Here is a 13,682-nt window from a genome sequence, read left to right on the forward strand (position 1 = left end):
CTCAATAAACTAAAATGTTGTATATGCTTACCTCTCCTCCTCCTCCTCCTCCTCCTCCTCCTCCTTTTTCTTCTTCCCTTCGCTCGTGCTATCTTAAAAAGTAACACCTTATGTACAGATCTTAGACCTGCCTCGCTCCAATAATAGCCATCCCCATGTCATTACAGGCTAACCACAAAACTGACTTCAGACCATGTCTTAGATTGTACAGCCTGACGGTTGCTAATCAGATTAGCACAGAGATGGGATTAGCCTTAAAGCAGATGGAGACAGACTTCAGGATTGAGTCTTGGGTGGAGGCATTATACACACATAGAGTATACTGTACACTCACAGGTATGTCACTGAACTAAATGCATGCATACTTACACACTGTGATTGCAGGTGGTAATTTTTACACATTTAAACCCACTGGGAAGTCCTGAAAGAATTTAAGAATTTGGAAAAAAAATTATGTAAAGAGAGAGCTAAAAAGGGGAAGGAGAGGGAGGAAGGGATGAAGAGGGATTAAAACTGATATCATTCAAGCACAGGGCGGAGACACACACATGTAGAGAGCCTACACTGAACACCAGGATAATGCAAGAACACTACACGTTTCTTTACCCGATGTAAAAACTTCTTCAGATGGCCTACAGAACAGGGTGAGTCAAATAGTTTCTTATTGTAGTTTTCAATTTTGATGTTTGTTACTGCAGGAGGGGAAAATGCCAACCACTGACCTATCAGTAGGATTCCTGGTGTTTATCACTATTTGTGCTGCAATGTAGACCCTAAAACTGCAAACACAGTAGGTTTGTGCTTTACATTTGGCTGATACCTTCATTGAAAATGTATGGTGAAGCTAAAACTGTCGGGGATGACAGTTTCTCCAGGCTTGAACTGATTATACACTGTGTGTGTACAGTCTTGAGGTTGTGATTTCACTGAAAAAGTAGATCTGCAACAAACAGACCTTAATTTCTTTCGCCATTAACTGGGTTTAGAAGTGTATCTCTGTACGTGCGTGTAATGGGAAGCACTTCTTCTAACAGCTTGGATCTCGTTAAGCTCCGGAAAACTAGGAAATACACAAATATAAACTTAACAAGTTATGGTCACTAGATTGAATTATACTTTTGGGTTTCTCTGTTTCGCTGCAGTCCAAGGAACTTTTCGTATAACCGTTTATAGTCCATATTCCAGCTAGCTGGATATCAATATGACAAGTTCGCTGTTGTTTCAAACGTTTCAAAGACCGGAGCTTTCTGATTGGCCGAGTCTGAGTGGAGAGGTGTGATGTCGGCAGTGATGGATGAGACAGCCGAAGATCTCCCAGTGAGAGATGTGGGACTGATGAGGGGGGGACTGATGCCAACTGTTCCAGGTTTGTGGGTAGTCTTATTGCCATTATTTGTCTGTACATCTTTAAAAGTTCCATTGATTTACATCTAAAATCAGAGGTTGTTGTGCTAGACCGGCTCATTACTTAATTATCAATGTAAGTTATGACAAAATAGACTTTAAAATGAGCTCTTTATTGTGTGTCTGTGGCTACATACTGTATATACAGTCTTGACTAAATCTGTCACTATGTCACCTTCTTGCTGTTTCCCCAGATACTCTACGTGATGTGAAGTCATGGAAGAAGCATCATGTCATGAAGACAAAAGGTAAAACCTCTTTACAAAACTCTACCTTTCAGACATTCAAAAGAAAAAAAAAGTACATTTCCTGCAAAGAAAGTTTTTTATATTTTGGCTGCCTTTCTCTCTCCTTCTCTTTCTTTCTCTCTCTCTCTCTCTCTCTCTCTCTCTCTCTCTCTCTCTCTCTCTCTCTCTCTGTCTCTCTGTCTCTGTCTGTCTGACTTTCTCTTCAGCAGATCCTCAGCGCATGTTTCGGTTTCCCAGAGAGCACCTGGAGGACCTGTGTCTCAGGCTGCAAGAGGAAAACAGTGCGCTAAGACAGCACACTCGTACACAGGAGCAGAGGCTACGCAGGTAATAGAAACACTGATGACTGTAGCTAACGCCAGACCATTTGGGTAGAATTGGGCACATCAATGTGGCATCTCAGAGTAGCTGGAAACATCATCTCTGTTGCAGGATGTGATTTAAAGAGATAAGACAAGTCCCCTAATATGGGCTGATTTAACCTCCTCCTTGCCTCAGGATGTCCACCAGACTGACGCGTCTCCGTCAGGCCCGTCCTGGCTCCGGTGCTGTGAAGGAGAGGGACGTGGAGGACACCATACAGGAGCTGGAGGCCCGTGTGGCGATGCTGGAGAGCCAGAAAGGGGTGCTGCAGAACAAACTGAGCCTGGCCAAGCAGCACATTATGGACCTCGGGGGACGCACGCCATACAAGTTCAGTAAAGGTGTGTGTGTGTGTTGCACATGAATATAGGCCAGGGTGACTACTGCTTCCTCTTCCATCTCTCTCTTCTTCTTATTCTTCTTCTTCTTCGTCTTGTCAGGTAAAAGTATGGAATTAGAGGGTGGAGTCAGGAGGGCAGCCCAGACCGCCCCGCCCCGCTACGGCCCCACGCTGGAAGACACCAGGGCAGAGATGGAGAGATTGTAAGTGTGAGGATATTGAGCAGATGTTTCCCCCCTTTAATTCTACTACCTGACTCTTTCTTCCTCCCCTATCCCACCCTTACTCCCGCACTGAACCTCCCTCTACCCTCCCAGCAGGTCCAGTGTGACGGAGCAGGTGAGGGCTGCAGAGCTGGAGCTGACTGCCCAGGCGCTCCGAGACACGCTGAGAGAGAAAGAGAAAGAGATGGAGGGAACTGTGAGAGACATGAGGAAGCAACAGGCTGACAGACACAGGTGGCTACAGCAGACACACAACTAATAATCGTACTGCAATTTGTGGAAGGCTGCGTTGCTATTTTTTCGTGTTCTACTTTTTGGAGTATATTTTTAAATCAGTAAATTATTTTTTATTTGAATACATTTCAGTGTACTTCGCTACAGTTGAAATGAAAAAAAATATACTCAGAAACTGGAGAACTGTTCGGTGATTCACACTGAATGCTCAGTCAGGCGAGAGGAGAAGCCAACGAAAGTCAGCGTCCTGTTGCCCGCGCTCCAAGTGTTGGCTTTTCCTGCCTCAGCCTCCCGACTGCGGCCGGAGGGAACAGGGGAGACACCGGAGTTTTGGTCGGAGACAATAACGTTTCTCGCTGCGGAGCCCCGTCACTTCACAAGACACGGGAAACCTCTGTTGGTCTGGAGGAGCTGCAGCATTTACGTCCACTGTACATTCACTAGATATTCTCAGAGCTACTAACTTTCTGTGTGTAGTGTGCGCACATGCACGTGAGAGTGGAGCGAAAGAGTGAGAACGCGCGTGGTGTGTGAGTGAAGGCAAGCAGGCAGAGGAGCAGAGGAACAGATTACAGCAGAGACTCCGGCCCTGGAGACCAAAGCTACGGTCTCCCCCGCGTCTTCCGATCGCTGCCAACATTTGCAAGACGGGCTTCACTAGAAGTAGTTTGTAGTTTGTGTTGGAGTCTTGTCTGAACAGCGTAGCCACACACGAGCGCGCATGGGACACCGATCCGCAATGATTTATACGTGTAAGAAGTTACAAACAGTCTCTTTAAAATTGACACTGCACAAAAAATAAAAATGCAACAAAATCAATACTGTTGCTAATCATTGACATATCCCAGACTGTGAAAAAATAAAACTTCAGAGTTTTATTTAGTACACAGAAAATGATTAAAGTTGTGTGTGTGTGTGTGTGTGTGTGTGTGTGTGTGTGTTTGTGTGGCACTATGTAAACACACTGGCAAATAAAGGGTTAAAATTCTGAAATTAATGATTATTTGGTAGTTATGGTCAGGGCTGAAGTTGGTTACAAATTGAACTCTGTTAAACTGGAAAATAATATTAACATATAATTTTATGGCAGTTTTTTTCACGCAGACATTTTTGTCCTCTAAGGATATCAGAGCAACGAGGGTTAAACAATCCTGATGGAATGCTGTTTTCTATTACATAATAAGGACATCATAGTCCTCACCTCTTTCCACTCCTTGCCGCTCTTTTTGCAGCTACAACTGCTTGTACAACAACCAGGTCAGTTATAATAATAAATCCTGTTGTTATCTCTCTGTCAGAATAACTATTAGAGAAAACGTGGATCTGATCCGTCTACAAAAGCAGCTTTCAGACAAGAGCACCGCCCTGAGGGTCACCCAGGAGAAGTTCAAGAACCTGCAGGAGGTTAGATGACCTTATTTATCTATAAAACATTCATTTCTTCTTTTTGTTATTTTGTAATAATTAGAATATTTCAGTACTTTAGTCATACATATCAGTTCACTAATTGGTCCTCAAAAGGCGTAAATGTGTCTTTCTTCTTTCCTTCCAGGCATATGAGAATCAGCTGGAGGAGGTAAATGCCCCAAAAAGCTTTATGAATACTTCAAGCTAATAGTCTGATACTTTACTCATATTAACTCTGAGTGCACCATGTGTTCACCCCCAGCGTCAGAGGTCACTGAGCGAAAGTCAGGGAACTCTGCTGGAGAAAGTGGAGGAGCTGACTGAACAACTGAAGCAGGAGAGACAGAGAGCTCTGGCACTGGAGGGACAACTCACCACCACTACCCTGTCTCTGCACACCCTGGACAAGGTACCACATCTGTATGTCCGTGTGATGAATCCTGACTAGAGATCATGTAAGGTGATGTCGGCTTTTAAAAAGATTTCCTTCTTCATCTTTCAGCTACAGGAGCGGATATCAGACCTGGAGGGAGAGAGGGATCTAATAAAAGCAAACTATGACTCTCTACTAGAGAGGTGGGATTTAAAGTCTTCTAGGGCCTGCACAACAATCTCTATGGAGCACATTAACAGGAAGTTGGAGGGATGAGACCTTTGTTTTTCAATTGAAATGTAAAGTAAATGCAAGTTGCCATGCAGGAGCAGCAGAACATGACTTTAGATAAGGTTTATGTCGAAATCAAAAAGTCTTAAAGGTCCCATATCGTGCTCATTTTTATGTTCTTACTTTTATTTTGTGTTTCTACTAGAACATGTTTACATGCTGTAATGTTAAAAAAAACTTAGTTTTCCTCATACTGTCTGCCTGAATATACCTGTATTTACCCTGTGCCTGAAACGCTCCGTTTTAGTTCATTTCAATGAAATTGCGTTGCTAGGCAACAGTTTGGGTCCATGTTTATTTCCTGTCAGCTGATGTTATTTACATACACTGCAACAGGAAATAAACTGGGACACATTTAGAATGTTTACGTTTAAAACCGTGTAAGTATCTATATATTGTATATTTGTGACATCACAAATGGACAGAAATCAGAAACGGCTTGTTTCAAACGCACAATTTCTGAATACGGTCTGTGTGTATTTCTCCGTATATTGAGCGTTTTGATAGTTTAGCAGTATTTATATAGCACTTAACCTGCTTTATAATATAAAAGACATGAAAATCTCACTTTTTACAATATGGCACCTTTAATGTATTCAATAACACACATGTAATCCTAACATTTGACAATGACTCCTGAAAGTAATTTTGTGTTTCTCCTTGTATGTTTATATTTACCCTTTTTCCATCCCAGTACTTTATCTGTGCGAAGCCACCGCGATGGCAAGGTGGAACAACATAGGGAAGTGAACCAGAGGAGGGAGGAACAGGGAGAAAACATCGGCAGGATGGACATCCAGAGACTGGAGGAAATGCTGCAAGCAGAGAGGGGGGAGAGAGGCAGGCTGGAGCTGGAGAAGGAAAAACTGAGACGAGAGAAGGAGATGTTAGAGGAGAAGAGGGAGCGAGAAAGAGGTACAGTAGGAGTCTCGGCATGTTGGCACTGCATATGCAATTCGTTCTGACAATGAGTGGATTAGTTAAGGAAGATACATTTCATTTGATTTAAATTAGACCCCAACACCTCAACTCGTCCAGTGTCGAAAGCAGACAGAAGTAATAAAACAGTAAATTTCCTTTGTTGTTTCGTTTAGACTTTTCAACGACAAATAAACGAGAGCATCAGGAATGGGAGCTTCTCCAGTACAAAGAGCAGATTTCTGTTCTGCAGGACAGACTGGACTCTGTCACCAAGGTCAGAGATGATAAAATGAATAATACATTGCTGGACAGCTGTTTGTTCTGTTCTTTAGCACACTTTTCATCATCTCTTCTCTCTTCCAGGAGTTTGGCTTGAGTGCCGAGGAGCTCAGTGAAACGCTTATACAGATCAAGGTTTGCACACTTTTCTACCTCTGTTTGGACTGCTTTAAAAGACAAAATACATTGCGTTTAAAACCTTATTGCATGCTTTCCCTCCAACTACAGGCATTTAGGATGCAGCAGGAGACCGCGTTGGGGCTGCGGTTCCTCTGGGCTGATGGGAAGGTGGAGGATTCTCCCCGAGAGCTGGCAAACATCCAGGCGTCACATGCTGAGACCGTGCTGGAGTTACAGAAAACCAGAAACCTTCTGCTGCTGGAGCACCGTATCAGTAAAGACCTGCAGGTACACACACAAACACAGTAAACACAGTTGTCGCATACATGTACACAACATTGTAATCAGCATAGAGGGGTGCAGGAACAAGTCCTAAAACCCGGAAATGGGTAAGCATTTTAGTACTTCCTGTTCCCTCGTCTCGACATTGATGGGTTTTTAGCTTCAAAAATCATATAAGTGGTTAATTTGTGGAGATGATCTTGCTGAACAAAATGTGTAAGTATCATAAATGTTTTTTTGCCACAGAGCTTATTTTCTGCAATAATCCAAAACCCAATGGAACAATCCCATTGGCTTTTTGTCAAGGGAACTCGGGGCGATGCTAACTTCCTGGTTGGCCGACAAAAATACAGTACATCATCGCTGGAGCACTCTGTTGATACTTCCCATTTTAACTGAACTTGTCCTCGGTCAAACTCTGTTTACTCCCCAAGGAAGAGTTGAACACAGTCAACCAGAAGATGGAGAGAGAGAGGGAGGAGAGCAGGAGGAGGATGGCAGACAAAGACAAACTTTTATCAAAAAGAGCTCTTCAGATCAACGCTTTACAAGGTATGAACAACAACCCTTATTTCTGTAGTAACAGAGGCAAGAGAACCCAATGCAACTCCTCAATGCAATCAGTTACTTCTGTGCTGTATATCTGTGATTGTGGGCAGCAGGGCCAGCTTAAGGCATAGGCCATATACTGTAGGTGGTTGCCTCGGGCGCCACATTCTGGGGGTGCTGGTCGCCCTCTAAAAGAAATAAAATAAAATGTAAAAAAAATAAAAATAAAAAAGATTGTAGTGAAACTGATTAAACACTTTTAAGCCAACAATATCAGGGACAAATTGTTTATTTATATTATAATAAATACAGTTATTTATGAAAATAAAAATCTTGATTTTTGCCATAAAAACATTGTGTTTGATCAAATCCAAACTTCGCCTACAGGGCATCAAAAGGGCTAGAGCCGGCCTGGTGGGTAGTTAGCATGAGCAGCAAACAAAATGCAACCTTCGGAATCTCAAAACTCTTTACTTTTCTATTTGCACTGTAAAGCTCAGTTGAAGGAGTTAGCATACAGCCCCAGGAACTACAACCGGACCATACCAACACAGTACACGTGGCCAGCTGGAGAGCAGGAGGTGATACAGCCCAGTGAGGACGACACGTCTTTTTCTCAGCTGAGGGCTGGGGAGTCGCTGTTGGAGATCCACCTTAAGGTTCGATAAAACTCAGATGTTACACCTGAATTTGATGTTTTTCTTTCAAAATAACTCGAAGCAAGTTTTCCACGAAGCTGAAATATGTTTTTCTTGCACCTCCAGGCCGCCACCTTCACTCCAGCAGGGCTTCGTGCTATGGGCGGCATCCGTCGTGAAGACATCGTGACCTTCTGCACCTACGGCCTCTTGGACTTCGAGGTGCACTCCACCCCTCTGGTGTCAGGCGGCCAACCCAACTACGGCTTCACGTCCCGCTACGCTCTGACAGCCCGTGATCTGGGCAGGCTGGGAGGCCAGGGGTCAAGGGTCAGAGTGGAGCTCCACCAGGCGTTAGGAGGGGTCAGGTTTGTGACACATGGAAGTGGGCAAATGTCCCTCATGGGTGCCATGGAGAGGAGAGGGGAGCGCGTCGGTGGACATGTCAATATCACAGGTGACGTTTTAAAAGTAATTTACTGGATTTGATGCTTCTTTTCCTGCGCACAGTTTAACATGGTGTTAATATGTAGATACATTAATAGATAAATTACCTGTCATTTTTCTTTTACATAATATGTTGTAATGTTCTTATTTATCATCTAATGCACCGTGTGTGGTTATCTTTAATAATTTGATAATTGTTTGTCTAAAAATGTGTCTGTCTGTCTCCCCCAAGGCTGCGAGGGTGCACCTGTTGGTGTTGTGGATTTCTGGGTGCGCCTGTTTAATCCTGCAGAGCCCATAAACACCGTGGCAGAGAGAGGAGCTGACAGGAGAACAGCGGCACAGAAGGGTCCTGTGCACGTTTCTCTTGGCTGGCAAGATGCCGGTCATGAGGTAAAATAGGGCAGACATTTTCTCTTCTTTCCTTCATAAACTACTCTCTACCAAAGAAATGGTTCCTGTTGGTTTAACCAGTGTAACAGGGATATGTTTTTTGGAAATATGATGACAAGGACAATGCTGTTTGCAGGAGTTACATGACTACGGCGGGGGGATCCCTAATGAGCTGGTGGTCATGTTGGAACGCTGTGTGGGCCTTAACGCTCGCTGGCCTGGACTTCTTCCCGATGCCTACCTGACATACAGGTTCTACGACCTGCTACCTCACGTCTCTCAAACAGTCCAGTCCACCGCAGACCCGGTGTTCAGTGATACTACCAGCTACCCGCTCGCAGTAACAGCTGATGTGTTGCACTATCTGAGGTATATGATAGTCTGGAAACAGAAAACAAATATGTTAGAAACTCAGATTATATTGAAGAGGGCATTCACTTGTTGTGACACAACCTTCTTACATTTTTAAAGATTTTTTGAATGGGGTATTTTAGCAAATAAATTAACTCTTGGGCCGAAATCACCCTTGTGAAACTGCGGTAACGTGAGCCGCAGAGTGCTAAACCGTGGTGCCGCCAGACGCCGTCCGACTTCTGTTGCTCCTTAAGTAGTGGTATTATGGTAAGGATGGCCTCTGAGCGAGGCGAATGGCGTTACCATGGTTTTGAACTCGGCGGCTCATGTTACCACAGACTTGGAAAGGGAGGAGCGAGCGGAGGGGTACTCAGTCGGTTGCAATCTGCAACCACACCACTAGATGCCGCCAAATCCTACACACTGTACCTTTAAGAAGGATCTTCTCAATTTTTCCAATTTTTTGTAATTTAGATAATCCTTATCTTTGCAAAAATATTGACAACATTCAACTCTTCTTTTGTCTAGATCCAGCAGTTTGTGGGTGTACGTTTTTGATGACAGCGACGACCAGATACCGCCAGCCTACCTCGCCAAGACCCCCATCCCACTGCGAGCCCTGGCTACAGGCAGAGAGATCCGAGGTAAGGGAGAGACAAAAGTAAAACAGAAAAGTAGAAAACTAGAAGCAGCTGGAAGTGTCTTTTCTTGTCTCTTTGTCCCGCCAGGCGATTATGTTCTGAGGGATCCAGCCGGTGGACCTCGGGGCATGGTCAGGGTCTTGTTAAAATGGAAGTACCCCTTCCAGCCATCGGTGGACGCTGCGCTGGGCAGACAAGGAAGACAGGGCAGAGAAATGGAGAGCACTGAGAGGGAGGAGAGGAGGAGAGTAGAGGCTGAAGCATCACAGAGGCCTATAGCCAAGCCCAGAGTGAAGGTGAGATTATTTATTCTAGTGTGTCAAAAAGTGTATTTCATGTACATTTGTTTGGAAAGAAGAGTGTATGAAAAGCAATGACACCGTTAACCCTCTTTAAAAAGAAATGAACCTCTGAGAGCACTCAATTTGCTGACATCATGTCGTAACACTGTTGGGTAAAGGAAAAATCAATGTGTAAATGCTAAAATCGATGCTATGTTCAAAGACATATTCCTGTTCCCTAGCTTAATACCTGTTCTTCTGTGGCTTTACAACAGACTCAGCTACTTGAGCCGACAGACACCAAAACAGTGCAGAAAGAGACTAAAGCTTTGGTAAGCGTTTTAAATTCACTGTGCTGAACTGTGTGGTTTCATGATGATTTAAACATAAAAAACGATTTTGTTTATTTGTCTGTTTTACAGCCTCGGCCTCAACATGTCAAACAGAAAAGCTCACCAGTACAACGCACCTCTGTGAAACCGCCGGACAGGAAAAGATCCACCAAGAGGTCGCCTGACCTTTACCACGACACACCCCATCTGACGCCTGAGCCCAGACTGACCACGCCCTCTCATTTGCCAACAAGAAAGTAAGATGCAGATTTATTTTTTCTTTCATAAAATCCACTTCATTATCTTGTTATTGTAGAGCTCGCTGAGCTTGATGAAGTTGTAGGAGTTTAAGGATTTGTGTAGGACAAACTTTGTAGAGCTATCTCAAACAGATTTTAATTGTTGGAAAAGATCCCCTGAAATTTAAAATCATGTGCTTTCGTTGTATGGTTATCGTTTTCATTTAAATGTATTATTATTTTTTAAATTTTATTCAATCTCTTTTAAGATCTTCACCCACCACGCCGTCGAGGATGAGCTCCGCCAGCGTTGCCAGGGCTCAGGTAGGAGCTCATTCTCTCTCTTAACAGGCCTTAAAACAACATCTGATGGAGTGATTCTCACAGGAAACAAATTGTTAGAGAAACGAGTAATTACAATTATAAGAGATATCAAATTTCTTTTTCTCAGGACCTTCCCTCTGGGGATCAGGTGTCCATGGATGAAGAGGAGGAGGAAGAAGAGGAAAGGAGTGCGAGTGGTAACTATTCATATACACACAATAGGCCTTCTTTGAGTTTCTTACAGTAATTTGAAGCCAATATAACCCATTTGACCTCAAAACCTTTACAAATTTGGACATTTATTTTACACATGGGAAGCTATCACATGCTGACAGGGCTTTCATTTTCAGTCCAGCCTGTCAAATTAAGAATGAAATGAATCGCGAGATCAAATGAATCCTTTTTATTTAATTGTTTTTTTGACTATACAGCTGCTGCAGGAGACAGTGGAGCCCCAGACTCTTCCGAGTCAAGTTCCTCACAAAGCGACATTATCGTCATTCCACCAAAACGGAAAATGAGGAAGGTACGAGCAAAGTAACTGTGTGAGTGGGAGGAAATGTATGAATGAAAGAGAGGAAGTTTGACCTTTCATTTAAAATGAGCTGGTCTTGCGATTTTTAAGGTTGTAACGGGCTCCGTTTTAAAGCTAGAATGAAGAAACTGGTATCATATGAAACTAGAAATCCTAAGGAATCCATTGGTACCAAACGTGTCATGCTAGCTTATTGCGAAGGAGGATAACAACCTTACAGTAAATTTTGGTGAGGAAAAACTGTCATGTCCATTTTCAAAGGGGTCCCTTGACCTCTGACCTCCAGATATATGAATGTAAATGGGTTCTATGGGTACCCACAAGTTTCTCCTTTACAGACATGCCCACTTTATGATAATCACATGCATTTTTGGGCAAGTCATAGTCAAGTCAGCACACTGACACACTGACAGCAGTTGTCATGTTGCCATGTTATGATTTGAGCATATGTTTATGTTAAATGCAGTACCTGAGTGTTTCTGGACAATATCTGTCATTGTTTTGTGTTGTAAACTGATTTCCAATAATAAACATATACAAATGTTTGCATAAGGCAGCGTATTTGCCCACTCCCATGTTGATAAGAGTATTAAATACTTGACAAATCTCCCTTTAAGGTACATTTTGAACAGATACAAAATATGTGATTCATTTGCGATTAAATATTTTTGAATCGATTGACACCCCCTAATATAAATAGATAACATTTGTTTTATGCTTCAGGGAGACAAGCTGAGAGTCGAGATTCTGTCCCTGTCGTTTGCGCCGTCCTCACGCGTGGCGTTAGACAAGTCAGTGCAGCGCGTTTACGTGGAGTACCGGCTGCTGGGCGTCCCGATGGAGACAACGGAAACACCCATGTCCCTCCGCAAACCCACAAAGGGAGAGGACGTTCACTACAACTTCACACGAGGTGAGAGCGGGCGAGCTTTGTGCATGTTTAGTTCTAGAAAAGTTTGAATGATTTCATAATCCCCAAATCTCTCTGTTTGTCTCTCAGTGATTTATGTAGATGGTTCACAGTCGGCTCCACTCAGACAGCATCTTTACACCATGTTGGAGGGCACTGACCCCAACCAGGGCAGGTAGTGTCATCAGTGTTCTTTCTGTCATTTTACACGTTAAACTGCAAGGGAAATGCATCAGTTTATGTCTCTGCACTTTATGGATCTTTCCAAACCATATAAATTAAGTTGAAGTGTGTATGTCTGTGTGTCATGGCAAGGTTAAAGTTCACAGTAGTCAGTGAGCCAATGGACGACGACGAGGAGTGTGTGGATGTCGGACATGCTTTTCTGGACCTACAGGAACTGCTCCTCACTGGAAACGATGTCAGCGACCAACAAATTAACGGTAGGTGTTGTATTTGTGTCATAACTTTGATACCAAGACTCCTAAAACAAGTTTTCTTACAGTCTGTCTGTCCCTTTGTCTCTGTTTCCTCCAGTTATGAGTGTGGATGAAGACACGCAGGTGATAGGAAATCTGAAAGTGTCTCTCGAAGCAGCGAAAGCTCTGACTGGGATATACCAGGAGTTTCACCAGAAAAGAAAGACCAAGAAAGAAGATGACACTGATGAAGAAGAGGAGGAGGAGGAAGAAGAAGAGAAAGAAGAAAAGGAGCAAGAGGAAGAGAAGAAAAAAGATGAAATAGTGATAGATGATGGTGATGATGATGATAGTGACTTCTGAAAGCAGTTAGTATAAGATTAACAGAGGTCGTGTTCTGTGTGAAACAGTTTTATTTCACTGTTTGTAGCCTCTTCTTCAACATATCCAAAGCATTTGAATAAAGAATCATTTTTGAAGTTTTTTTTTTAAGTTTATTCATGGATTTTACTGAATAACTTTAAGGTATTTAAGGTATCTTTCTTATTAGACTTGCACAACATGTTCCTGGGTGTTTTCCACCAAACTCAGAGCTAAGAACTAACTGTACATGATTGTGTGTATTGGTCATTCTTAATCTTATCCTAAAATTGAAGGTAGCACAATAGAGACAACTTTTAGTAAAGACATTGTCCCTCTTTGAAAGGTCTCCCCTGCCACAGTGGTGTTAAACTGATGATATCATTTGTCATTTTAGGAATCTGTTATTTGAAGGTTTTGACATTACACACGTGGAGTTCTAACTAAACCTGGTACCAGGTCGTGTTATTGCAGCATATAAATACTGGCGGTCTCTGGGCCTAAGGGGCATTTGTGCAACAGGGTACATACACGATGCACAGAGGGCTAGGTAGAATATGACACACAAGTAAATGTAGTAGTAACATTTAAAAGATTTTTTGCTTTTAAATATTAAAATGGAATTATTAATTCATCAGATAAAGTCGGAATACGAAATATTAAGCAAATCCTATTGTAATTGTATTTATTTTTTTTGTCTAAGAAACATATTTACATTTCCAATTGCTTTTAAACACAACAGCCAATCAAACCACGTCTATATAAAATCTCGCG

The 13,682-nt window shown here is 42.8% G+C and overlaps 1 protein-coding gene across 3 annotated transcripts; it reads left to right on the forward strand.

Moving 5' to 3' along the window:
* Positions 1 to 335: 335 nt before the first annotated feature.
* Positions 336 to 13,030, forward strand: rpgrip1 (RPGR interacting protein 1). Of its 3 annotated transcripts, none has more exons than XM_037759423.1 (31): positions 336 to 644; positions 1,237 to 1,366; positions 1,599 to 1,652; positions 1,859 to 1,979; positions 2,151 to 2,356; positions 2,456 to 2,558; positions 2,676 to 2,813; positions 4,112 to 4,217; positions 4,366 to 4,389; positions 4,483 to 4,629; positions 4,723 to 4,796; positions 5,579 to 5,799; positions 5,979 to 6,079; positions 6,169 to 6,219; positions 6,313 to 6,492; positions 6,921 to 7,038; positions 7,531 to 7,694; positions 7,800 to 8,130; positions 8,353 to 8,513; positions 8,650 to 8,882; positions 9,396 to 9,511; positions 9,596 to 9,804; positions 10,065 to 10,121; positions 10,212 to 10,378; positions 10,630 to 10,684; positions 10,812 to 10,881; positions 11,116 to 11,210; positions 11,943 to 12,132; positions 12,220 to 12,304; positions 12,445 to 12,572; positions 12,667 to 13,030. In XM_037759423.1, the coding sequence occupies exons 2-31, from the start codon at positions 1,279 to 1,281 to the stop codon at positions 12,909 to 12,911; spliced, it is 4,038 nt and encodes a 1,345-aa protein (XP_037615351.1). In that variant the 5' UTR covers positions 336 to 644; positions 1,237 to 1,278; the 3' UTR covers positions 12,912 to 13,030. The 3 variants fall into 3 exon arrangements, with proteins under 3 accessions (XP_037615351.1, XP_037615349.1, XP_037615350.1); XM_037759421.1 differs by having other exon boundaries at positions 337 to 644; positions 2,673 to 2,813; XM_037759422.1 differs by having other exon boundaries at positions 337 to 644; positions 1,862 to 1,979; positions 2,673 to 2,813.
* The last annotated feature ends 652 nt before the right edge of the window (positions 13,031 to 13,682 follow it).

This window comes from Sebastes umbrosus, chromosome 22, assembly GCF_015220745.1.
Source record: "Sebastes umbrosus isolate fSebUmb1 chromosome 22, fSebUmb1.pri, whole genome shotgun sequence".
Classification (NCBI taxonomy): Eukaryota; Metazoa; Chordata; class Actinopteri; order Perciformes; family Sebastidae; genus Sebastes; species Sebastes umbrosus.